Below are 26,875 nucleotides of genomic sequence, written 5' to 3'. Positions count from 1 at the left end.
ACAGCCGCTCCCGGTGCGGGACAGCCGCTCCCCGTGCGGGACAGCCGCTCCCGGACAGGGACAGCCGCTCCCGGACAGGGACAGCCTCTCCCGGTGCGGGACAGCCGCTCCCGGTGCGGGACAGCCGCTCCCGGCCTGGGCTCACCCCTGTCCCCGCCAAGGCTTCACGGGCGGGGCCGCGCGGGGACACCCCCACAACTTCACCCGAAGTTTTCTCTCCGCCTCGGCCCCGTTGGGCAGGTGAGACCCCCGGCGAGGGCACCGCGGGGACGAGACCCCGCAGCTCCCCCGGGGCACAGCTGCCCGTCAGCGGCGGCGGCACGGACCGGGGCGGGAGCGGGGGCGGGAGCGGAGGGGGAGCGGAGGGGGAACGGAGGGGAACGGAGCGGGAGCAGAGCAGAACGGAGGGGGAGCGGAGTGGAGCAGCCCCGGGGCTTGCCCACCGCCCCGCCCCAGCCCGCCCCGCCCCGCCCCGCTCCGCCCCGGCCCGGCTGTCGCCCCCGCGCTGCCGCCTGGCACGGTGGCGGTGCCGCGGGAGCTGCTCGGTGCCGCCGCCGCCCGGGAGGGAGGTTATGTAAGGGGGGAGGGAGGCGGCGGGAGGAGGAGCAGGACGGCTCTCGCCGCCGTGCAGCCGCCGTGCAGCCGCAGCCAGCCGGGGCCGGGGCCGGGGCCGGGGCGGCCGCATGTGCGAAGTGGGGACGCGGCCGCCGCTGGCCGCCGAGCGCGGGGAGCCGCCCGGGGGTGCCGCCGCCGCCGAAAGGTGCCGAGACATGGGGTGAGTCCGCCGGGCCCCGCTCCGCGTCCCGACCCGCGTGGGCACCGCCCCCGCCCCCGCCCGGCCCGGCCGCAGGTGCGGGGAGGAGAGCGCGGCCGCCCCGTCAGCGCTCCAGAACCGCCGCTTTMGAGCGTAATTAATGACTGCCGCCGCTCGGGAACCGCCAGCGGAGCGGGCACGCCGCGGGGGAACAGCACCGGCGGAGAAATCCCCGCTGGAATGAGCGGGGAGGAGCGCGGAATGTGGCGAGCGGGGACTGCTCCGGGGCCGGTCCGTGTGCCTGTCCCTGTGCCTGTCCCTGTCCTGTCCCGTCCCATCCCTGTCCCGGTCCCTGTCCCACCCCGGTCCCTGTCCCTGTCCGGCTCAGCTGCGGGATGTGCCGCCGGTTCATTGTCAGATGTTTCACGCTGGTTCAGCGAGAGCTCTGGCTGCTGGAAGCACACGGTGAACTTGCCTGGATTGTGCCGGTTGCTCCCTAATTTGTGTCAGTATTTTCCTCCCTTTAATTTTTTAACATGCCAGAAGTCTCCGGTCACATGTGATGGTTTCCTGGAGAGTTCAGCTTGGTCTTTCCAAAAACTGATCMTACATTTCTGCTATCCTCTAACTTACGTGAGGGGACAAAAGCKAAATGCTGCCATTAGGGCAATTTGTGAGCTAAATATCTGGAAACAAAGGTTAAGGTTGTGCCTTTGGCTTGARCTATATATAGATTTGAGATCCTCTCGACCAGAATGTCTTGGGGGATTCCAAACCCATACATTTAATTTACTTTATTTTTATCCTATTATGTTCTCTTACACCTTTTCCTTGCCTCTCCTCACCCCCCTGTGGCAAGGAATCATTCTCCGGTTTCTGAGCTTCCTCCTGCTGCTTTTAACTGTCCATATTCCCACAACAGATGTCCTTATTGTTGTCAAAGTGATATAATTCGAGACTATATGGATAAATAATGAATTAAAATGACATGCATGTGTCTGAATTTGATACCCAGGAGTACTGAATACAAGTACAGGGACAGAAGGAGAAATAGGATCTAAGAGTATCTCCCCRTGTTTCACTTCAGGATTACAAGAGGCTCATCTGCTTCTTAATTATGCAAAGTTTCACTGGAAAATAAAACAGAAACTGTCCTTAGGGTTAGAGAAAAAAGTATCAAAACCTGTCTGGAGCAGCACTGCCSCACAGAGTCCAGGATGGTCAGAAACATCCATCCACGGGAAACTTGTCTCTGTCGTTCTACCTGGGTGTCTCTAAAGGCAGATATTTTTGTTGTATTTTTTAACCGTTCCCATYCTGGTGGATCAGTTCAGATAATGGAGTGGAAGGTGTCAGTGGTCCCACCCTTTGTGTCAGTCTGTAATCCTGTGCCCAGTGTGGTGTTGCTCTGTCTGCAGAGCTGTCCAAGCKCAAAGGACTTTGAGAGCTCTGGGTGTTCTGTCTGTGCTGCTCCTCGCACTCTCAGGCCTGTCCAGGGAGCAGGCACGGTCACTGTCTGGTTCAATACCCTGTTCTAACGTGCTCCTGAGGTATTTCAGTCTTACCCTGGTGGTGTGAGCTCAGGCTGGCAGTGCCATTCATTCATTCYCAGCTCTCAGTGTGGGTTGTGCCCACCCTTGCACTCTGTGCAGAGTTCACACCGGTGTTTGGTGATTGTGCGTTTTTCCAGTGTCTCACATCATTCACCTTTGTGATSCAGAGAACTTGGGAGTTCCTTTGTGCCAGCATTACTGCAGCTGTGGCTCAGCATACACGACACAGGAGAACCTCCCCGTTTTCTTCACTTCCATCTGTGCTGCAAATCCTTCACCTCTGCATGCTGGAGCTGTTCCTTCTGTGAACGGCACCTCTGTCCTCCCGTGCTTTGGGAAGCAGGTTCTCTGTGGTCAGAACACAGAGCTCACTCATTCTTACTTGGAAGGATAGATTTTGGCCCAGGATTTGAGTGGGATTTGCTTCCTGGGCACATTTTGGTGTCACATATGGGGCATGTACTCATAGAAATTGTGACAACGACTTGATTCTTAGCTCTTAAAATATTTTTTTCTTTTACTTTCCTATTTTCTTTTTCCTGGGGGTGACTACTGCTAATGATTCATTTAAATGCTGCCTATGGATTTGGCAGTGACTGATGGTGCTATGAAACCTGATACAGCTACTTGAGCTCAGCAAAGCAAAGCTATTTAAATTGCTTATTAGCTGTGAGCTGAGCTATTTAAACTGTTGGTTTAGTTCAACTTACTAGCAGTGAGGTAGTGTCAAGTTTTACGAAAGCAATTTACGTGTTTTTAAAAAAACCCAATGCCTGTAATACAGGGGATATGAGAACAATGTTGTGAAAATGTGTCCCGGGAAAAAAATCTGCTCCAGTGTCCATAAAAGTCAATGTGAAAGTTTCTGCTGACTGAAAATCATTGTATTTTGGTCAAGCCACTGTTAAGAATCTCACTGGACAAATGTTCACTTTAAAGGGAATGAATCTTTTCCTAAATCACCTCTTTCTTCTACCCAGCATACCTGATAGCTGCTGTTCCCTCAAGAGTCTAAGAGCTTAAACTTGAGCTATTTGAAAACCACATTTAACATATTTCCAGCTGTAGAAATCTGCTTTGTCTCTTGTTGTTGGAAGCCAAGGGCTGACACAATCAAGGAAGTGTCTCTGGTGTTAGTGGGCTGTACCTACTCGTCTAACAGCCATGGTCTGATTCAGTTTGACCTCAGTTTAGGCAGTCGAAGTTACATTTACAGTTATAAAGATGCTTGAGGTTTAGGTATTACTGGATTTAAGAAGGTATTGGAGAGCTGTTTCATCTCTGCTTATTTTATTTTTATTTCTTCGGTATCTTTGTATTTCCTTATCTATCCATTACAAAACATTTCTGTTCTGAGGTGTGTGTGACAAGTCTCCAGTTTGGATTAGACCTGCAAATCGCTTCCCTKCTGCTGAAGCTGTAATTTGTATTATCTGTTGGATTAAAACTTAACCAATTTAAATACCCTCTAGCATTAAAATGATATTTTCATTCTGTTTTATAAATCATATCAATGTGAAAATCAGGTCTCTGAGTGTTGGAAGTTTTTGCAGAAAGCCTCCCAGCCACGTACTATACAGATTGATGGTGAACCAGCTGCSAGCACTCCTTTCTTTGGCTGACACRAGATGTTCTTCTCTTTGCTGCTTCCTCAGGGGCTGGTGGGGTAATTCATCCCCTCCAGCTGGGATCCACCCGTGCTCTCAGGTCAGCTTTGAGCTGAGCTCCAGCAAGTTTGGAAAAGCCGAGTTTCCAAGTCTGGATCAAGCAATGAAGTAAACTCTTCCTAAGGAGATTGGTATCTTGAGCAGAACTGTTCCCCCKGTAATACATTCATGGCAAGGTGCAGTTGGGGCTGTACTCCTGAGGACAGCCATATGGCATGTTTTTATTATGCACTGACATTTAGGAGATCAGGAAGGTCTGCCTTGCTCTCCTCCCTTCTGCTGTCAGCGGTGCCAATGTCCATTGGCTTTATTTGGGAAGCAAAAGGCAAAAGGGCAGAAAAGAGAGAAACGAAGCTGAAGATGTGATGAAGCTCTTGCTACAGGAAGACAGTGATTTTGGAGGGTGTTCCTGGCACCAGCAGTACTTTGGAAACCATGGTGATAAGCTTTGCCTGAGAAGCTCYGTGGTGGGGAGCAGTGTTGATGCAGAGGAAATTCACCTTGGCTTTCATCCAGCTCCCGCTGAAATCCAYGGGAGTCTCGCACCAGCTCCTCCAAAGTTTGGCCAAACCATCTGTTTGGAGGGACAGGGACATCCTGGGAGAAAATGGCACCGGCTGTCCCTGCAGCCCTGGAAGCAGAGTGTGCCTGAGCTCAGCTGAGTTGTGCTGGGAGCTCAGGGACTCTTTGGAGATTTCTAAGGTCAGCAGCTTCAGCTCAGTCCCAGCATAGCTCAGGGGAGCAGAACATACCCACCTGGTGGTGCTTTGGATGGTCAMGGAAAGGGACTGAGATCTGATGGGGGCTGAGGCTGTTCCTCCATGGTTTTTGGAGGAGCTGGGGGTGGTTGACTCTTCACAGCCTTGGTTCCTATTTCCTTGTGTAGGGTGGATAGAAATGGGTGTTGCTCTGGCTGGGACAGTTCTGTGTCTCTGTGCACAGGTGTCTGTACAAAGGCAGCTCCAGAGAGCTCTGTGTTCTGGGGCAGAGCGCTGCCTTTGCTGAAACAATGGGAAAGCTCCACTGACACCAACAGTGTGCAGTCCATTGCTTATGCTGAACTCCATTAATGGGAGCTCAGAGAGGCAGGGAGAGCTTGGTGGGGTGCTGGAAGTAGAAGAAATGAAGGGCAAATATCTCGATCCTCATAGTGGTTTGTGTGTGCTCAGTTTTGGCGTGGCTGTGCTCAGTGAGTGAACAAATCTGTAACAGTGATTGCTGTGAGTGACTTCACCTCTCCCAGCTGTGAGGAGCTCATGGCAGTACAGACACATGCACATCACTGAATTTATAGGATCTGCTACAGGTGAATTCACCGAATTACTGCAGGAGAGATCTTCCAGTACCACAACGAGTTTGAGTGCTACAAATTTCTCAGAYGTTTGCTCACAGACTATGCTGTAGGAAGAGTGAACAGAAAGAAAACTGGATGCTCAGAGTCATCACAGCTGCTTTCAGCMGCTAACCTAATTAATTACCACTGTTAATTTGATTATCACTTGAGAAAAATGTTATTAATAAMATATTCCCCATAAAGTTGGGATGTCCCTCAAACCCTTCTTTCTGTTTGAAAAGAGAATGGTGAGTAGGTCTCCTGACAACAGTGGCACAATTTGAAATGTYAAAAAGTGTTATTTGGTGTTCAGTTCCTTTCAACTGAAACTTTTTTAATAGATCCGAGATCTGAKAAAGTGCCTCAGACTATTCAGACACATTCCCAGCATGAGTGAAACAGGCAGAGAAGGACAGTGAGATTGCTGAGAGCCCAAGAGCRAGGGCATTGGCCTGGTTTTACATCTGGATTTTCTGCAGTGCCTTGTTTTCATTTTATTCATTTACTTGGCTCTGTTATTGCAGTGCCCAAGATAAATAACCTCACCCTGAATGTACACTCGGGGACGTGTGGAATCAGCTGTTGGTTTTGCTGTTGGCTTTGGGAGAGGCTGTGTGCACAGGGGGAAGGTRCTCACTCCTGAACGTTCTGCCTGATCACATCTGTTTTCACCTTGAATGCTCCCCACTGCCTTTTGCACTCTGTGCACTGCAAATACAGCATCTCGTGTTTATCCTGCCATGTGGTGGWGGCTCTTTAGGGTGTAAATGTGCTCAGAGGAACGCATTTCAGCTGTTTCTCTGGWAATTCAGCTGTACACTGTAAACAGCTGATGATCCTGTCCCTAAACCTCAGAATGTGCCAGGGGCACATGAAGGCTGCAARTGTTTAGGCTTGAACGTTAAAGGATCATTTCTAAAGGCCAGAGCAGTGGGGCAGGAGGGGACAATCATGTCTGGAAGTGCTGCTGTGCCCCAGCCCTGCTCCACCCTGCACAGGTTAGAGCTGCTCTCAGCAGGGCTTGTGTAACCCACGCTCGGGCAAAATGTGCCAGATGAGACTGGATGATGCAGATGATCTCTGATTGTATTTTTGGTGACACATCCTAGCTGCTCTGTGCCTGTTTGTGAGAGGGCTGTTCCTGCTGCCAGCTCGGTGCTGTGCTGAGCTCATGTGTGACACCACGAGCTGCTTGCTCCTCACTGACGTACAACTCTTGTTGGACCCTCTGCATCACTTGGAATTGCTTCCTAATGCTCATTTTGCCACTGGGGTCAGGATTAAAATGAAAATAATATTTTAAATAATTGATGCTCGAGGYGTTTTAGGATTTGTTGAAAAAAAAGAAAAGGATGTTGCTGGCTGACATCAGCAAGCGGGACAGGCTGCTCAGTGACTCACAGGGAGCAGGAGGCTCTGTGTGTAGGTGTTCCAGCATTTGTGGGCTTCATGCATGAAGGCCARCAAGAGATTGAGCTATAAAACAACAGTGGCTTTGTCACAGAGCAAGGGTGTGAGGATTTGAGACAGGGGAACGAGGGAAGGAGGGTGTGAGCAGCGAGAGCTTCTCCTGTCAGACCTTGGGCAGCACCGCGTCCCCCTCCTGCACTGCTCTGGTTTTATTTATTTGATGTGCTTATCAAAACCGAATATTGTAAGAATTCCCGAAGAGACAAATTGTTTTCTTTCCATCTGGGAGTTTCACTGCAGCCTACAGGACTTAGAAACTCAAACCMTTCTGCAATTCAAAGAGGAAATTTCTGTAGGAGCCGCACTTTTCTGCTGTGCATCAGGGAGAGCCCTCCAGAGCTGCCAGGGTTGGTCCCCATTAGCATTTTCATTATAATAATAATATTAATCCTGCAACTGCATCCTTATCAGGCACCGTTTAGTACCTCAGTGCAGCAAGGCAGCAAAGGCCTCTGTGGAATACATTTAAAAATATGTAGCCAGCTTGTAAAATACTTTTTCCTAAAGCTGCTTCTGCTTGTTCTGAGGATCTTTCCTTTTGGAGCTGTGAAGTGCTGCTGTATGAGTACTTACTGAATAAATACGTGTTGTTTGCTTAGCGCTTTGCAGTAGATTCTCCTCAGATATGGAACCACTGTATTTCTTGGGGGGGAAAAAAATAGAAAATTTTAATCTCGCTTGGCTCTGAAGAGAAATCTTAATTTTTTACATGGAAGTTTGATCATCCTATTTTTAGTATTCAGTTATTTATTGTTTCATCCCTGGAAGAAGGATMGTGTAGCCAGAGCTGGGGAGTATCCAGAGCTTTTCCTTTTGAAGGTGGCCCTTCAGGATGCACAGTCTCCCTCACAGGAATTGTAGTGAGTGACTCAAGCCCTCTGCTCCCGGTGAGATGCTCTGGAATCTGTAACAGCAGCACTTGGTTGTAGCCTTTGGTTCATTCCCTGGTTTTGTCAGGCTCTGGTATTCCAGTTTCCCATTATCAATCTGTGGCACACCTCTGAAATATCACCCTGCAGTTGTGTGTGAGAGTGAATGATCTGTGTTGTGATGTTGGAAAYGTTCACCAAGAGCAGGAGTTGCAAAAGCTGAAGTTCTGTGAGAGGAGGAGTGCAGGATGTGCCAGCAGCTCTGGAGGGTGTGGGAATGAGGAGAGTCTGACACATTGCTGTCCTTTCCTTCAGAGCTGGGGATGGTGCGGAGAGGAGGAGCTCAGGCCATGGGCACACACAGCACCAGCGCTGTCCCCATGTCCCCACCAGCCCAGTCCTACACATCCCAAAGGTGACTTTGTAGGAATGACAGATTTTAAACTTGTTCCGTGCCCCCAAGGGGCAGATTGGGCTTGCAGAGAGCTGCAGAGAGCTGCCCCTGGAGGATGTGCCTGTTGGGATGGAGCAGTTTGTGCCACACCAGATGATGTGCTGCCCATCCTGAAGGGGATGCCATCAGTCCCTGTCAGCTTCASTTTCTGCCAGAGCTGTCAGTTTGGSTTATTTGGGTGTCCCTCCATAAGGACACTTCCMCTGTGAAGCATGTCCTGATGTGCAGGTGATCAGTTTAATCTCATTCCACCTTTATRCCAAAGAGGAGGTCTAGCCACTTCACCCTCTCCCTTTAACACCAATAGAGCATATATGCACTTTCCTTTTTCCTTTTTTTTCCTCTCTTAGTATTACTTGTGATGAGACTGTATCTTGTGTGCTCTGTACATAGGATGTGCCTGAGCACTGCCCCTCCAGTAAAAATCCCTGCTACTTTCACCCTCAAGTGGAGCAAAACCCTGATAAAATCCCCAAAGSTGAAATATTCCCTGATTTCAGGATCCTCCAGGCAGGACAGACRTGGGCAGTGCTCATGGGCACAATGGACAGCAAGGGCACAACTGCTGCCTTTGGGTGTACAAGAAGGAGATAAAAGTGTATTTTTGCACTCACTTCACTAGCTGTGATAGGGASAAATTTATTCTTTTATGAAATAATAAAGGAGATTTAATTGCCTAAAACTTTACAACACAGAGGTGAATGAGAACTCTCTCTTTTCATGATTATTTTATGCTTGACAGCTGTTTGTCACCTCTGTAGTTTGTTACAGGAGATAGCTAATTTTCTGTTGCCTGTTGTTTATGAGGTGTTCCTCATAAACTTGTATTTAAAGTGTCGTCTAAAAGTGCTCATTCATAAAATGCAGTCTAATTTGGTTTATGGTCCTTTTCAAGAAGAACAGAAACTGGCTTGACTGAGAACAGGGATCTGTCACTTCACTACACCCACCCAAATCCAAGGGARTTGAATGAAAAGCTGAGTCTGTAATCTCAGTTACAATGGAACACAATAGCTGTGAGCCAAGGATGGATCCCACGCTCTGCTGGGAATTGTTGCTTTAGGAGTTATTTGGGGTTGGTTTAGGAGTTATTTGGGGTGGACGGGGAGGGTTCTCATCTCCCCGGCAGATCTGAGGTGTGTGTGTCCCTACATCCCTGGGGAGCTTTTCTCCCCCTCTGTGCCTCCTTCTCCTTCCTGTGTGCTTTGGAGCAGAGGAATTTGTGGGTATTTGTGTGCAATGTGAAATGTGAAATTCCGCCTTGTCTTCTGAGAGATCTGAAGGACAAATAACTTCAGAGTTTCCATGTGATCCTCCGAGACCTTCCCCACACAGAGGGTTCTGAGACCTTCAGAAGTGCATTTTGGGGRAGATGCAGCAGCTTTCAGGATGTGGTTGTGTTCAGGATGCTCCCAGCAAYCTCTCTCGCCCTGCTTTGCCTCCCCAGACTTTCCTGCAAAGCCTGTGCTTYTGCAGAGTGCTGGAGGGACAATTTCCTTCATCAGCTGGACCTAAGCCTGGGTAAAGACCTCTCCTGTGGCTGTGGTTACCTCCTTTTCCCTCTACAGGGAAGGACTGTTATGAATCTTTCAGCCTCAAAGTAATAATCCTGCACAMGCATTGTTCAGATCTTTGCAAGAACTTTTCTCCATTGAGTTAGAAATTAGCATTTCAAATTCTATGGGGGAGAAGTTGCCAAAGTTTTTTATATTTTAAGCTTAGAGTTTGGAATGGAATCAAAATATCTAATCCACTTTGCATTCCCCGCTTGGTCTTTCCTCCCTGCCTTATGAATTGGCATCCTTGTCCTTTGGAGGGAGAGCAATATTGTGCAATTCTGTAAGGCTTCTCTTTTGAAATACCAAAGTAATATTGCAGTGCTTTCCAACACCCTGYCCAATAACTGTTAAATTAGCACCAGTGACAGGAGCTTGTACTGGAAAGAGTTTATGCTCATCAGCTGCTGTACAGGATGACCTCTGAGTTATTGGCCAGAAGACAAACCTGACACGCAGTGTTGGGGACGATTGGAGATGGCTCCGTGTGTTCCATAAAAGAGCAGCTCATTTCCCTCAGCCAAACAGGTGCTCCACACTCTGCACCTTGGAGTTAAGTCACCTTTCCCCTGTTTCCATCCCTTCTGGCAGTGCTGTGCCCTGTGCTGCCCAGCACAGCCTGGCCCCAGCCCAGGGTGGCAGCAGCTCCGTGCTGGAGCTCATGGAAAAACACGGGGCTGCTCTGCCTTCTCTGGGGGAAATGGGYACCTGAAATGCTCTTTTGCTGCCTTTCTGGGGCACTAAAGCTCCCTTAAAATAACCTGTGTTTAGGGACACCTGCAATAGAGGCCTTACAAATAAAATAGATTTGATTCTTYGGGTGCTAAAGTGTGAATGTGTGAAAAGCGTAGTAAGAATTTCTCACCAGTTGGCGCCTTGTCCTCAGTGGCTGAGCAGTACTTGATCCATTCTCCATACCAACACCAGGCATTAATTTTAGATCACAGGGACTATGAAGAGTGCAGTTTCCATCTCTTGACTTGCTGTGTTTTATTTATGGCAAATAGGAAAAACTCATGAACTTTATTCTCTCCAGGCAGGGAAGGTGGCTGTTTGCACTAGCAAGGACTGTCCTATCATGAAAGTGTTTGCAAAACAACTTCCTGCAGATTACTAAACATTATTTTCARTCCTATTTTAAACCAAATCAATGTTCAGAATTTTGTTCTGAGAATGAAGCAACCAGAGAGAAGAGAACGGGTGAGAAGCACCAAGAGCAGGGAGTACATGTCTTGGTGCTGCCAGCTCTGGGACAGCGGGCACGGAGAGGGCATGAATGAGATCATAGAGAGCAGCAGGGATGGGGCTGTGTGTGTGTGTGTGTGTGCCCTGTGCCACATGAACGAGATCATACAGAGCAGCAGGGATGGGGCTCTGTGTGTGTGTGTGTGTTTGTGTGTGTGTGCCCTGTGCCACATGAACGAGATCATACAGAATGGGGGCATGAGGCTGTGTGTCTTTGTGTGTGCCCCATGCCACAGAGCAACCATGAACGAGATCATACAGAGTAGGGGATGGGGCTGTGTGTGTGGGTGTGCCCTGTGCCACATGAACGATATCATACAGAGCAGCAGGGATGGGGCTCTGTGTGTGTGTGTGTGTTTGTGTGTGTGTGCCCTGTGCCACATGAACGAGATCATACAGAATGGGGGCATGAGGCTGTGTGTCTTTGTGTGTGCCCCATGCCACAGAGCAACCATGAACGAGATCATACAGAATGGCAGTAATGATGCTCTCTGTGTGTGCCCAGTCCCACATGAATGAGGGCAGCGTGGCAGTGATGAAACTCTGTGTGTCCCCAGTGCCACATGAACAACATTCATGCAGAATAGCAATGATGAAGCTCTCTCTGTGTCCCCAGTCCCACATAAATGAGGGCAGCATGGCAATGATGATGCTCTGTGTGTCCCTGGTGCCACATGAATGAGGGCAGCATGGCAGTGATGAAACTGTGTGTCCCCAGTGCCACATGAACAACATCCATGCAGAATAGCAATGATGCTCTGTGTGTCCCCAGTCCCACATGGATGGGGCAGCATGGCAGTGATGATGCTCTCAGTGATGTGTGTCCCCAGTGCCACCAAGCCCAGCTCCAGCTCACTGCCCTGCTCACTGCCCTCTCCATCAATAGGCACCATCCCCGCGGGCTCTGAGCCTGCACAGAGTGGGAACCCTGTAAAAAACCCCACCCCACAGCCCAACCCAKCCCATTGCTCTTATCCCCATTCACGGGAAAATGATTTGAGATCATCTGATCATTTTAAACATTTGGTAAGTGTTAATATACTTTCAGCTCAGTGGAAATAATCACCATATGGCTGTGAGTTTGCCATCTGTCCAGAGATGCTGCAATACAATTAGCCCGTGTAGTCCATTTATCAATCCATAAGTGACAATATTCACAGTCCTGGAACTTGGGCTGCTGACACAATCAGCTTTTGCATAGGCCTACCTGTCTGCCCTTGTTACATCAATGTATAAATGAGATGGAAAAAATCCCATCGTTCTGCTGTGTCCTTCACCCTGGACAGAAAGGAAAAAAGTCTCTATTAGTGTAAATGAGACTGAGGAAATGGGAGGCCTTAATTTTTGTAGCACTAATTGGATTTTTTAATGTCTTACTAGACCTTAATTTCATAAGGCAAAGCCAGATTTAAGTGCAGTCTTTCAATCAAGAAGTACCAGCAGGACAGAGTATATCACAGGCAAAAATAATATAAAGTCCTCTCCTGTTGTATTAATTTCCAAGGCACAAAAATCTAACYACTACAAATATGAGAAATGTCATCATTAGTATCATACAGATGAGAATCTRTTTCCAAGGTTTCTTGTTTAACTTCAGAAAAGCAAGAAGGGTTTTTCAGCAGAGTGAATATATATTTTTAAAAGGTCAAGGCCTTTTGGTTTTCAGGCTATTAATGATCTGACATTAGAAGGGTTCTGACTTTGGACTGCTCCTGCCAGTCTCTCCCCTGGCTTGTGTCCTGGTCTGGCCCCTCAGGACTGGCCCTTCTTAAAGCTGGGGTTACATTTGGAATAGCTAATGCTATCCAGAAAATAATTTGAATGTTTTATTTGCTTTTACGTATTACCTAAACTCATCTTGCATAATAAGTTTATAAAAGGCATGTGTACTATGTTTTGTTTGTTCTACAAATTTGCAGCCAGCCCACACTAATTTTTGAGACTCTGCTGACAGGAAAAATGTAATTTTTTTGGCATATTTGTGGCAAGGGAAGCGGTGGTTTTCTGTTTTGTAGGTACTGTGCTCCTCAGGAATAACCTGTTGGTTGAGTTTTTCTGGTTAGGAGTTCTCTCAGAAACTCAGGAGATTGCCAGAGGATCGTCACTTCTGCACTGGGGCTGCTGACAGCTTTTTATACCAACAAATAATGTGCATATCTGCGATCTGTACTGTAAATCTGACAGCTACAGATGGTGTTATATTTTTAAAGATYAAAGTGAATACTGTTAGCTTCTAAATGTTTGAAATTCCCTTTGTATTTTTAACTTGAAGCAGAAGAGATGTGTCACTGTTCTCTTACTGGGTGCTCGGAACTCCACCAGTTCCAGGATCCGTGTCCCCCGTTCCTGAGAGCTGTGTGCAGGCAGCAGCCAAGGCAAAATGAGGAGTTGATTCTATTAGTCTGTTAAAATCTCCAGAAAATGGAAATCTGCTTCTTTTGAGATAGTCTGCTATGAGCTTCATAGGGTGGGGCTGTGCTCTGTGCCCACAGCAGCTGTGGGTCCTGGCTCTGGCACGGGGCTGTGCTTGCACTGGAACTGCTCGTCCCTATTTTTAATACAGTCTCTGGTGCTCTTTACTACATTTGGGATTTTTGTCTTCTGGAACATTAGCTCCAGGAGGATGATCCCCATTTCAGCATGGCAGGAACAGCCTGGTGCTGCTCTCAGCACGGGCGAGTCACTGCACGCACCAAATCCAGTGTGGGCATTGCTTTGCATCTCCTGCTCTCTCCCAGAGCAAATTGCTCATCCTTGCATTGCTTCCATTTTTACATGCTGTAGTTCCGATGCAATCTCTCAGCCCCGTTTGAAGCAGTCTGTGTCCCTTTTCCCTGCTGTGATCCCAAAAGCTCCGTGTCCATCCCCGGGCACAGCCCTGCCCTGCCCTGCTGTGGGAATTCCTTATTTGATCMTTTGGGCACTGGATCAAAAAGAGTTATACAACTTGTTCTTTAAACTGAACTGATTGGCTTTTTTTTAAATTTTTTTTTTTTCTGCCCTAGTGTAAGTGGAAGAAAAGCCTCAGGGGAGAGCATTTGAATAGGGCATGGGAAAGCRTATCGATAATTACGTGCATGGATTAGTGCACAAAGCACTCCCCTCCAAGGATCTGCTCAGTGCCGTGGCCTCGGAGATCATGGAGTAGTTAATCATATTATTTTGCAATAGTGAGGCTTTGATTACGCCACTGATTGAAATCAACTTTTCAGATTGCTTTGTGTGAAGATATCCTCATCTGCCATGCAAATTCCTATGGCATGGGAGGAGAAAACATCAGAAAGTGCTGCCCTGGTGGTGTCAGTGGGTTCCACATGCACACACATGGTCTGTCAGTTCAGTCTGCTCTTTGGAGGCACCGTGTGTTTTCATCATATATCCTCTGACARTAAGACTCCTCATTTTGTAAATAAACACCAAAATATCCCATACAACCTCAAAGTACCCCAAGCCTTTTGCCATGCAGAAGTGCAAAGGATTAAAAGTAGTAATAGAGACTCCACTGCTGTGTTAAAGGAATTCTCTGCTGGTTTATAAAAACAAAATAAATTCTTTCCCAAGGCCAGTRCATGGGGAGGATTTGGGACCGTGCAGGGATGTCTGTGACCCAGAGCTGGGGATTTGGGACATCCCCTGTGCCCCGGGTCTKTGCTGGGATGAGGGACAGGGGGAGAATTCCCTTCCTGCTGCTCCTGCTCTCTCCACTCCAGGGTTTGCACTTTAATTTCCMATGGCTCCTGCAATGTCACAATGCAAACATTGTGCCAGGCGGAGGCTGTGCTGAGAGCATTGACTCCATGGAGCTGGGTGAGCACAGAATGGGATTTTTAACCAATTCAGAGCAGTAGGATGGCTTTGGAGGGCTGTTYGTGTGCTGATCCTTCATTTGTCCCRAGAGCAGGAGAGGTGCTGRGGTGAACTGTGGACAAGGATTTTTTGCCATTTGCAGAGTTTGATTCACACCTTTGCAAATGGGAGGCCGTGGTAACATTGCTGAGRTGCAGATTTATGGATCCTCTTTCTGCTCAGAAAGAAATCTCTGAAATGATCAGTTACACATCCAGTTTCACGCAAATGTGCCCCAACTGTTTTTTTTCCAGTAAATATCTTTACCTATGAAGGATTAGTTCAGGATTGTCTCAGCTCCTGTCACTTTTGTATGAGTGTTTATTCGCAGTGCCTTGAAAGGTTAATAGACCTCTGGAGATGGCCTCAAAATAAATACATTGTGAGCTTTTTCCCTGCCCAAGTTAAGCCTTTTAATTTGTATATTGGCTTCATAAAGGCCTAATGGTGTTGTGAGACCTCACAGATGTTACAGGGATTTTCGTACTGACAGCTTTTGTCCTCAGGATTTATTCTTCTGGATTTACTCAGCCACGAATCAAAAATGGGTTTAATTGATGTCTGTGCTTTTAACAAACAATTCTTTTGCTAGCTATTTTTATTCYAATATTTTTCTGTCTAAGTAACTGGAACTATTATGTTTCCCACAAATGCAAGAAGCACTTTTGTTATTTATGTTCTGTAATTGAAGGGAGCCAAAAAGGATGGGTTTTTTTTTGCACAGACTTCATATATTTCTGCAGGTGAGTCGGTATCAAACCTAACATCAAGTGGGCACCAGAGAATCATGACGGGATATTTGAATGAGTTTCATGACCTTGCTCTTGATCAGCACTGCTGCCAAATTCAGCACTTGTGGAGATTGATCTGCCATAAAATAGGAATTTCCAAGACTGAAAAGAAGGACTTGGAGTAAATCTCACTGTAAAAATAGTTGTTTTTATCTCATTGTCACCCTTTTGGAAGGGGTTACCCCCTGGGAGCACAGAGCTGGGCTGACAGTGGCACTTTCRGGGGTGCTGTGTATTATTTGTGTATTATTTTACAGAGAGAATGAAGCGCAGCACAAGCGGGTGCAGCTGCCCCTCCCAGCCCAGCCATTGCCCTGGGCCCGTTCTCCCATCCCCATTTTCAGTAAAATCTCCCTGTCCTGAGCCCCGCYCTGCTCAGGGCTGTGTGTCCATCCTCACAGTGTTGGTTGCTGTGGCTGTGGGGATGGAGTTTCTGTGCCCTGCAGGGATCTGCAGGTCCTTTGTGGGGCTGGCACCCCATCACCTCCCTGCAGAGGGGACAGAGCTGTCAAATCCTCCTCTCTGCTCCGGGCAGGCTGTAATTCTTACAATCATCTCTTGGTGAGTGGTGGATATTCAGCTGTTGTTTTAGCCTTTGGAATTCTCATGGTCCAAACCTTCCCTGGGCAGATGGGGTGTGAAGCTGCACACAATGGCAGTGACAGAGAGCTGCAGAGAGGTGAGGTATTCATTTTATTTACAGTGTTGTCCTGGGATGCCACCTTACCCTGTGGGCTGTTCTTCATGTGTAAAATGGATCCATCAGCCCCCTGCTCTGCTCGTGCTGAGTTCTGACCCTGGCACTGGAACGGGCTCTGTTTGCTCTGCTGCTGCCAGGACCTGCCCGTGGGCTGATGGCATCGGAGTGCCCTGGATTAACCAGCATATGGCAGAGGGAAGGGGCAAACTGCCTGCTCTCAGAATGCCAGATTGGTGCTATGGCATCCAAAAACTGCAGAGATTGAGTGTCTGCCTCTGAGTGTCTGCCTGTGACTGAGTGTCTGTCTCTGATTGAGGGTCTGCCTCTGACTGAGTGTCTGCCTCTCCCAGCTCTAATCCCTGCCCGTGCTGAGTGGGGCCGGGCTGCTGTGCCTGTCCCTGAGCCCAGGGTGGCACTGGGGTGACAGTGTGTGGGGCACAGGGCTGGCACAGCTCAGCTGGATGTGTTTGGGGATTGGATTGCCTGTGTCTGGGGGTGAATTGGCTGTGTCTGTGTGTCTGTGCCATGAATTGGCTGTGTCTGTGACTCAAATTGGCTGTGTTTATGGCTCAAATTGGCTGTGTTTGTGGCTCGAATTGGCTGTGTCTGTGCCATGAATTGGCTGTGTCTGTGACTCAAATTGGCTGTGTTTATGGCTCAAATTGGCTGTGTTTGTGGCTTGAATTGGCTGTGTCTGTGCCATGAATTGGCTGTGTCTGTGACTCAAATTGGCTGTGTTTATGGCTCAAATTGGCTGTGTTTGTGGCTCGAATTGGCTGTGTCTGTGCCACGAATTGGCTGTGTCTGTGCCATGAATTGGCTGTGTTTATGGCTCAAATTGGCTGTGTCTGTGGCACAGGGCCGTGCTCCTCTTGGCTGCAATGTGTGCAGTGAGAAGGGCTCCCCCGGCCTCATCCTCCGTCATCATCAGAAGATGATTTGTGTGGTTCTCTTTTTTTCTGAAGAAATWTGATCCAAGATGGCACAAGGGTTGAATGCATGGAGGTGACAKGTTGGGGGATAATGAACTCTCCTTTTTTCTTAGAGCAAAGATTGACATTGTGTATAAACTGCAGCCGCTGTGGTAATTGCTGTGTGACACCATGAACTGCAACTTCTCCCCACAGCTGTCACATTTCCATCAGAGACTGCCTTTACTGCACTTTGGTGTTTCCATCAGAGACTGCCTTTACTGCACTTTGGTGTTTCAGGGGGAGGAATTGGTGTATTTTAAAGTTTGAGATGGGCATGTACACACAAGTGAATAGAGTCACCAGTGGATAAAACCATTTTCATGGGTATCGTGACCAGTGATGGGGGATACCTCACACAGRGGGTTTTACATTTCTATCTGCTCTTCTTTCTTGAGAGATCCWCATTACCCAGTGCTGGTTACAGCAAATCCCTGCAGATCTGCTGCCGCTGTCAGGTGCTGTAAACTCAGCTGTGCATGAGGCTGGGCTGAAGCACCACGCTCCAAAATCTGTGCTGATGTCTGCAGGCGTGTGCATCCTCTGCCAAAAGGCAGCTACACGAGGACATGTGCTTTTAAAAAATATTTCTGTTTCAATTGATAAATTAGACAGTTACTGTTAGTGTGGGGAGAGTGYAAATARTCCTGTGCTGCAAACTTGGAATCCTTATTCCACAAATTTTAAGTGATCTGTTAGTGAAAGTTCTTAAAAATGTTCAATAGTGGCTTTGCCTCTGGTGGAATAGCAGAGCTCCTGTCACGAACACACTGATGTTCCAGACCCTACAGAGTTTATTTTGTCCTAGTTACGGTGTGGTCGGGGCACCCACCTGATGTGCACTGGTGCTGTGTGCTTTAGGATTCTGTGTGCTTTGGGGTTCTGTGTGCTTTAGGGTTCTGTGTGCTTTGGGGTTCTGTGTGCTTTAGAGTGCTGTGTGTTTTAGGGTTCTGTGTGCTTTRGGGTTCTGTGTGCTTTGGGGTTCTGTGTGCTTTAGAGTGCTGTGTGTTTTAGGGTTCTGTGTGCTTTRGGGTTCTGTGTGCTTTGGGGTTCTGTGTGCTTTAGAGTGCTGTGTGTTTTAGGGTTCTGTGTGCTTTRGGGTTCTGTGTGCTTTGGGGTTCTGTGTGCTTTAGAGTGCTGTGTGTTTTAGGGTTCTGTGTGCTTTAGGGTTCTGTGTGCTTTGGGGTGCTGTGTGCTTTAGGGTGCTGTGTGCTTTAGGGTGCTGTGTGCTTTAGAGTGCTGTGTGTTTTAGGGTGCTGTGTTTGGGTGCTGATGGTGCAGACAGCCCCGTGGGCACTGTGCTGTGTTTATTGCTAGAAAGGATTGTTGGGGTCAGGAGGGTTCACTCTCAGGGCTGGAGGGGCTCCATAGGGTCCCCCATGGGGATTGGGGTCTGTGGCTGTCCCGGAGCTGCGGTGTCACAGCCACCAACACCACAGGACAGAGCASGACAGGGGCACAAAGGACTCCTGACAGCTCCAGAGATCCAAATCACAGTTGTGCTCATGATTCCAGTGATAAACACAGACATTTGAATTAAATAATCTGAACTTTTCCTAAGTGAGAGCTCATTGTCATTGATTAGGAAGGGTAATATGAAACACAGGCTTGCAGCTGGTCAGACACTTGTGAAATTTGGCATGGTTGTACATTAACCAGAAAGTGTTTCTGTCTCCTACACAGCTGTGCAGCTCTTAGCTAGCTCCAGAATCTTGGGGTTTGCTTTTTAAATTATTCAGGAAACGTTAATGACATTAAGGGAGAGTGGTTGTTTTTTACTTGAGATTTGGCTCAAGGAAGGAAGGAAGGGAATTTAAGGTCGACCAAAATGTGTAAAAACGCGACTTGAATATTGCAATTACATTTATAAAACATGCTTGCCATATTTAATAATAAAAAAGCATTGTCTGGTTTATATTACTGAAAGAAGAGTTATTAGGTGTGATTTTCTGCTTTTCATGTTTGACTTTTAAGCAGCTTTACTCCAAGCAGTGGATATTACTGTCAAATTGCTTTTTAARCAGTTGGGGTTTTTTAAGAGTATTTAATCAATCATTAACAACTTTGGTTAAAATTGATGAGATTTCAACCWTTCCTAAATTCCCTTTGCCTCTGTGTGGGTCCAAGGCTGGCTGTGCTCCTGTGTCCCCATGGCAGGGTGTGCTGCAGAAGGGTCCAGTTAGCATTGCTCTTGTTTGTCATAAAAGCTGATAAATCTCTGATAAAAGCAAAGCAACCCTGGGGGATGAAGCCATTCCTCTGGCAGTAAAGTGCTTTCCTGAAAGTCACAAGTTGCCAGGGAGTAACACAGAATAATCRTCCTCAATGTGGAGCTCAGTAAGGCCATGGTAAAGGGTTTCAGAAGTGTTTAATTCAGCTTTTGTCTGGAAATGGAGTGGCACAGTGGTGCAGTGTGTGCTCAGAGGGTTTGGGGTGCAGGGCACATCTGTCAGAGCTGCTCCTGGTGCTGAATGGGGGCTCTGCCCGKGGGTTTGGGCTCCCTGGGCAGGAGCTGAGCACAGGGCTGCAGCAGGCACAGCCACAGAAATGCATCTCTTTTGTCAATTATTCCAAGGCAACARCAGGAAATGCAGCAGTTTGTGTGTTGGGGGCTCTTCCTCCGCCTCAGAGTGTCAGAAATCAGTGCAGGGGCTCTGCAGAGCACAAAGCCCAGAGGGAGTGGGGACCCAAGTGCCCTTCAGGATAAAGGTCAACAGATCTGCCACCTCAAACATTTAAAATGTTTAACTTTACACAGTGCATTTCCTTACTTTGAATAATTTATCAACTAGCACTCTATCACCGTGAGGCAGAAAGACRAAATGCAGGTAGGGTGTTTTATTGTTAATAATCCTAGGATTAGAAGCAGAGGTTTTTAATGAAAGGTGAATGGATGGGTGGCTATTTCCAGCCCTGACCTTCACTATCCCTTGGTTTCTCCATTTGGGTGTATCCAGCTCCTGTTTCAGCAGCAGCAGCTCCCAGACCTCTGAACAAATGGAGATAGATAGGGGGCATCTTTTGGGATAGATTTATGGGATTTTCTCCTTCATTCTACTTTTACTATCTCAGATTTACTTTATGTGCTCCTGCTGCAGAACARCCAGGCGTGGTTCTAGCAGTGTTTTCTGGGGTACTTAAGATGACACAACGGAGTTAARTTGTTTAAGGAATAGGTTTAGCATGGAGGAAACTTCCCAAAATGTAGACTGCAATATTTAGGTCATATTACCATATTTTCAGTAGAGTCAACTGCATATATAGAGCTATGTAAAAGGCGAAATGAATTTCAGAATTATTCTTCACTCAGGGAATGTACATTTTTTAAGAGAGTAAACAGCTTGGAGGAAACTTCCCCTCYCCGAATTTGTTATTGCAGACAAACTCCGTGCCCTTTGTAGGTGTTACCCTGCTAATCCTGTGTGATGGATAATGGAARTATTTTCAAATGTTAAAGGAACCTTCCCCTTCTTTGCACCAGCTGAGGAGGGATCAACACTGTGAAATGAGAGCTGGGTTCATTCAGCAGCTTCCTGAGAAGGGAGGACTGAAGCAAATGCTAATCTTTGACAGCTCTAATATGGCATTCCCACTGTCATTTCAGTTTATTTTGAATAAGTATTTTACGTGGTTCAGCACAGCTGTCTGTCCAGAAATCTGCATGGCAGCCCCTGYTAAATGCAGAACTTTGCATAAGTCTTGCAAGAAAACCTCTGTTTGATTTTCTCCCTCCCGAGGCCTTGCTGGGCTTTGCCAGTTCACTCCATCTTTCCTCAGCTAATTGTACTCTTAAATCACTTCACCTGTTTGATATTTGCAAATTATCCCCTCGATTTTGATTTAAATTTCTGGGTGGCAACTCTATAAAGTACCATTGGTTTTGAATCCTGTCATAATTCTGCCAAGTTTGCCTATTCATGGTGAAATATTTTGTATGGGACAAGAACATACTGAGCAGTATACTTAATAATATAAAAGCAGTACACAATAATATAAAACATATCCTGTAGTTTTTACAAACCAAAAGCACAGAAATGCTTATAAAACTCAGTAGAGCTTGATTGCTGTTCACTTCTGCTGCTAAACTGGGATTAAAGGTATAGTTGGTAGCGAGTTTAGTTTTATGGCATTTAAGAAAGCTTTAATTCTGATCTTTAACCCAGATGAYTGTGTGTGTGTCACATTTGGCTCTTTTGGTCCTGTCTGCCCTGTTTTTCTGTGTGATCCCTGTCACGTGTTGAAGGTGAAATGAAACCCCTGCACTGTGGTCCCAGTCCCTTGAGGAGTCAAAGCACCAGGGCAGGCTGTGTTCAGGGTGAAAGGGGGGTTATCTCATCCACTGGGGGCTGAACAGAAATGTAATATCAGTGTGACTGTGACAGGAAATATCAGTGTGACTGTGAAAGGCAATATCAGTGTGACTGTGAATGCAATATCAGTGTGACTGTGACAGGAAATATCAGTGTGACTGTGACAGGCAATGTCAGTGTGACTGTGAAATGCAATATCAGTGTGACTGTGAAATGCAATATCAGTGTGACTGTGACAGGCAATATCAGTGTCAGCACCGGGGTTTGTTTGGGTTTCTGTTCCCCTCCCTTCCCAGGGTGATTGGTTGGTTGGCACCTAATGAAACTTTCATGCCCATCCACAGACCAGTGGGATTCTGAGCAGAGAGATTAATATTTCAGTAATTATTCCATGTCTGTGTGTGACCACAGTCCTTGGTGCACCCACAGACATTCCCTGGCTGCAGGAATGGCAGCAGGAGGAAATCAGCCACGGGGGTTGGCTGCTTTGGGCAAAATATGGGGATGGCAAAAGGAAGAAAGGATGCATGGGGATGTCCTTTCCTGGAAATTCAAACTTTGAGGAAAAGATGGGTACTGAGTCAGTATAACGTGAGGAGAAGAGAGTGGCTGTTTCTTGGGCTGTGCAGAAACTTTTGGGTGCTGAATGTCACTTGGTGATGCCAGGGAAAGGGACTGGGACTGGAGAGGGAGAGGGAGAGGGATAGGGATTGGGATAGGGATTGGGATTGGGATTGGGATTGGGATTGGGATTGGGATTGGGATTGGGATTGGGATTGGGACTGGGACTGGGACTGGGCAGTGTCACTGCTCTGCCTTTGGGGGTGGGCAGGTGCTTCTTGTTTAAGGGATCTCCAGGTGCTTCTTGTTTGGAGATCTCTTATTTAGGGGGTCTCCAGGTGCTTCTTGTTTAAGGGATCTCCAGGTGCTTCTTGTTTGGAGATCTCTTGTTTAGGGGATCTCCAGGTGCTTCTTGTTTGGGGGATCACCACGTGGTCTCTGCCCTGTGTTTTTAAGGGGCCTGGCCTGGCCTGGCCCAGCCTGGGCTGTGGGGATATTTCACCTTCTGCGCACTCACACATCCATTTCTCCTGTCCCTCCCTATTCCAGAGAACAGCCCATCTTCACCACCCGAGCCCACGTCTTCCAGATTGACCCCAGCACGAAGAAGAACTGGGTTCCTGCCAGCAAGCAGGCTGTCACTGTTTCCTACTTCTACGACAGCACGAGGAACAGCTATCGGATTATCAGCGTGGACGGAGCCAAGGTAGGAGGCTGCAGTGCCCCTGTGTTTCTGTGAGCTGTGGGACTGAGCCCTGGCACATTAAATATCTCAGAAATACCCYATTCTTAATGGAATCCATTGTGGACACTTGTAGTGATAATTGGAAAAATGCAGGGCACCCTAAAAGTGCTTTTGCCAGGCTTGGTTGATTGTATCTCTGATGAATTCATGATCGAGTCAGTAGCATGGTATCTAAAACAGCTACCAATGTTCGGGGAGATAAGGCTTTTTGGTGATAAAAATGTTCTTTAAAAAGGAATGAGGAGACAGATACATGCAAACTATWGCTTTTAACATAAATGCCAACTGCGTATTTGCTTTTGCCTGGCTGAACTATTTACAGTTTAGTACTTAATTTTCTTCAGCATTYGTGCTGGAGTTCATCAGCCTTAGGTGACAAGTAAGGCATGAAGGCTCTTCCCCCAACCTTTTTCCTTAATTTGTTTTGCATTACCAGCAARTGTGCTGAAGTATTTGCTGTAAGAATCCAAATCAGATTGAATAGGTTGCTTAGACAGCTGTTTTTATTACAAACTACATTTATCCCTCTGATCAGTCCCTCCTAAGTCACTTGACAGGTGACCACTTTCCCCTAACAGACCCCAGGCAGAGRTGGAAATGGAAACATTTTGCTCACCTACAAAAATCATTGGTCGTTTCTGTCAAAGCACAAACCACAGGGTARCAAGATGAGTTTACAGCCTGTTCATCTGTGTTCCTGTTTGGATAAGGATGTTAAAACATCTCTGTTCTGGGAGATAGAGATCACAGAAATCATCCCTTAATGAAGCTTTTCTATTTGTCATGCCTATTTCACGTACTTGTTTTTCCAACATCTCCTGTGCTATATTTGGTTATCTATTGGCTGATAAATCAGCCCCAGTGCTGCTGTCATTGATGGTAATGTTTCATTGACACCGTGCAGCATGAACAGGTCCCAGCAGSATGGGGTTGGTGCTGGTGTGTCACAATCCCAGAATTGTCACAGYTTGCAGTTCTGGGAGCTGTGAGGGGGTTCAGCCCCAGATTTGCTGCACCCCAGGGATGCTGAGGGGTCTGGCTTTACAAAGCCTTTGACTCCAGCCCAAACTGCTGCTCTGCCAGCAGGGTGCTTGATTCATGGTGTGCATGCATGCATTAAGGGCAATTAATGAAAACACAGTAATTACTGCGTGTGGAGGGAGGCTGCGGGGGCAGCACATGGCCACAGCAGAGCCTGCCCAGGACTCAAACTGTGCAGAGGAGAGCTGAGCTGGGCTCTGTCACCTCAGACACTTCCAAGGAGTGCTTTACCCCATCCCTGTTTGAACATGTCCCAGAGGAAGGTGAGCTTGCTGTGATTAGAATTCTCCCCTGGGGCTTCCCAAGCAGGAATCAATCGCTGGCCACATAAATTATCCCTCTAGTACTGAATCTTTGCTGATTAAGGAACAGGTCGAGAATAGATGCTGTCTTCATGCTCACCTCTGGAGCATCCTGTGACCCTGCCTGTCCATTTTAAAAGTGCTAATTTGGAAAAAAAACCCCAGTGTTTGTGCCAAAATAAGTTAAGAGTTGCATTTTCCCCTTCAAACAACTATTGTTTAGTGTTTTGRCCTACTTTTCCAGGCAAAAATGAAACTGGGTAGGGCTGTAAGGAAGAATATAGAGAGCTTCAGATGATGGTGTCCTGCTTTCTGTACACCTCATTAGAATAAAGTCCTCCATGTGTCAGCAAATAACAGATGTATTAATGTGACAGCCTCACTGTGGGCATCACTAATGTCTGTTTTAAGGACAAAAAAGCTGTAAGCTTCAAGTAAACGAAGGGACTTCAGAAGGAAGGCAGTGACAAAGGATACATATCCCTTACAAATCCCCCTCCTCGTCTGAGTCCCTTTTGCAAAGGGGCTGCTCTGACAGTGAGATTTAAACAAGTGTGTATGGTGCACTTTGGCCTGCAGAGAAATCTCACTTAAATCCAGTTTGTATGCAGATGTCGGATTAATTTTGATTTTTTTTTACCTTATGTTGACTTTCCATAGTAACRATGAGAATATCTTAAAGTGGTGAAGAATAGGGGGTACTCCAGTTCTGTACTGGTCATCACCTGGTTGTATAAGACAGGTCCCCTGTCCCTGTCTCCCCTTGTCCCCTGTGTCCCCTGTCCCCTCTTGGTCCCCCTGTCCCTGTCTCCCCTGTCCCTGTCTCCCATTGTCCCTTGTCCCCTGTGTCCCCTGTCTCCCCTTGTCCCTGTCCCCTCTTGGTCCCTGTCCCTGTCTCCCTTGTCCCCTGTCCCCACCCCAGGCTGCAGGAGGCTGAGGTCAATGCTGCAGGGCAGAGGGAGCAGCAGGATTTAGCAAAGGGCTGGAGGTGCCATTGAAGTGACACTGAGGTGCCATTGAGGTGCCATTGAGCCCGAAAGGTGTCAGTGTTGGTCACTCAGGGTGACCCTGGCTGGCAGGGAGCTCCTGGCTCTGCTGCCCAGCTCAGAGCAGCACTGCCCTCACCTCACCTTGGGGAAGGGTGGCAGAGTCTGTGAGGTGTGAGAAAAGTGGAATAGAAAGGGAGCAGATAAAGATAGGAAGCAGAGTGAAGTCTGGGGAGCTTAACCCTTCCCTTGCAGAGGGGATTGCAGGAGTCTGGTRCTGAAATCCAGGAATTTGATGTGCAGGTGGGCCAGGGAGAGCATTTGCCTGCAGGTGCCAGGTTTGYTCCAAATCTTCCCATCCCAATGACAAAGAAATCGTTAAAATGCCTGGGGAATGGAGCACTGCAGAGAGGAGAGCCTGGATTCMAAACAGCTTGTACCACTTTAATTCCTCGTGTTTGCAAAGCTAAAGRCAACAGCTCTTCCTTCTAATTCCTGCATCTTTCACAGAGGAACAGGTGCTGTGGACAGGAGCTTACAATTTATAGCAAAAGATTTCACAGATACCATCTGAGAATGCTCTGTGTGATCTTAACCCAGATACCATGACCAAACAAGGAATATATTAGTGTATCTTTTAATTACATTATAATTGACGAGTGTGTTGTTGAGCAAGTAATTTCATGGGGATGTTTTAAGAAGTTTCTAGCCAGAGGCTGACTGCAGCAATGAATGCTGGAGGAAATGGTGCTGTAAAATGCAGGATCAGAGTTAATGAGGCAGCCAAGAGACTTCACCGTGTGAAAGTGCCCAGTGCTGTGGACAAAAGTCAACCTGTTGGAAAAAGATAAAATACACTGATGATGGATGGAGAATGTGAACTCTAAGTGTCCAAGTGCTGTGCAGTGTGCAGGGCTTCTCTGTAAAAGTGACTTGCATTGGCCTTTGGGAGGCAAAAAGAAAGTTTGGCAGTGTGAAAATGGTGCAGAGCAAATGCCTCTGTCATCCTCAGGAATAATGCATGGTAGAACTCTGGCTGGTGGRGTTATTTATTTTTTATAATATGTGTTATCCAACAGTATAGAGAAGAGGGAAAGGAATTTGAGAAATAACCCCTCATAAAGAAGCCTCTGCCCTCTTTTCAGATGTTCATGTTGTATTTCTACAAACCTGTGATTGCAGCAACATCATTTTTCTCCTTTGAGAAACGAGTTGTTAATAAGGAACATAAAGCCAGCTTAAAAATTAACAGGCAGCCATAAAGTGCATGGTGAGACATACTGAGCTGGCAGCAGCAGAGAAAAGTGACAAAGCAGCAAGAGTCATCAGAGATGCCAGTCCTGAGCTGCCTCTGAGAGATGCTTAAACAAATGACTGGAAAAAATTAAATTCAGGGTTTAACAGTTGACTACATTGCAGGAGTAATAGTGGTAAATACACAACACAGAAATAAAGACTGTGTTTCTGAGGAAAAACCAGTCAGCTGACAAAAACCAGTAACTGACTCATTCCCAGTTACTGGTTCATTTAAGAGTTGATTACCTGATAATTACCTCAGTATTGGAGATCAGCAGCTAAGTTGGGCATAAGAGTGTGAAAGCATTGAAGAGAGAACCAAAAAAATTGCTGTGTTGGGAAAGCAGAATCAGAGGGTCTGTTTTGGGAGTGAATTGCCATTAGTAAGGATAAGAATATGGGCCGAATTTAACCAATCAATATTC

The 26,875-nt window shown here is 47.2% G+C and overlaps 1 protein-coding gene across 4 annotated transcripts in view; it reads left to right on the top strand.

Annotated features, from left to right (window-relative positions):
* Positions 1-500: 500 nt before the first annotated feature.
* The window catches only part of HOMER2 (homer scaffold protein 2), a 47,939-nt gene continuing 21,564 nt past the window's right edge, over positions 501-26,875 (top strand). For 3 of the 4 annotated variants that reach the window (XM_057382024.1, XM_057382025.1, XM_057382023.1), the window contains exons 1-2: positions 501-775; positions 22,630-22,786. In XM_057382024.1, the coding sequence (XP_057238007.1) occupies positions 684-775; positions 22,630-22,786 (249 nt within the window). In that variant the 5' untranslated portion in view covers positions 501-683. The remainder of the gene's footprint in view (positions 776-22,629; positions 22,787-26,875) is intronic. The other variant, XM_057382026.1, reaches the window with a different exon arrangement.

The sequence above is a fragment of the Malurus melanocephalus genome, unplaced genomic scaffold, assembly GCF_030028575.1.
Source record: "Malurus melanocephalus ecotype Western Australia unplaced genomic scaffold, MMel_1.1 scaffold_547, whole genome shotgun sequence".
Taxonomy (NCBI): domain Eukaryota; kingdom Metazoa; phylum Chordata; class Aves; order Passeriformes; family Maluridae; genus Malurus; species Malurus melanocephalus.
Note: the sequence above shows the minus strand (reverse complement) of the source record. Positions and strands in the feature narration are given on the sequence as shown.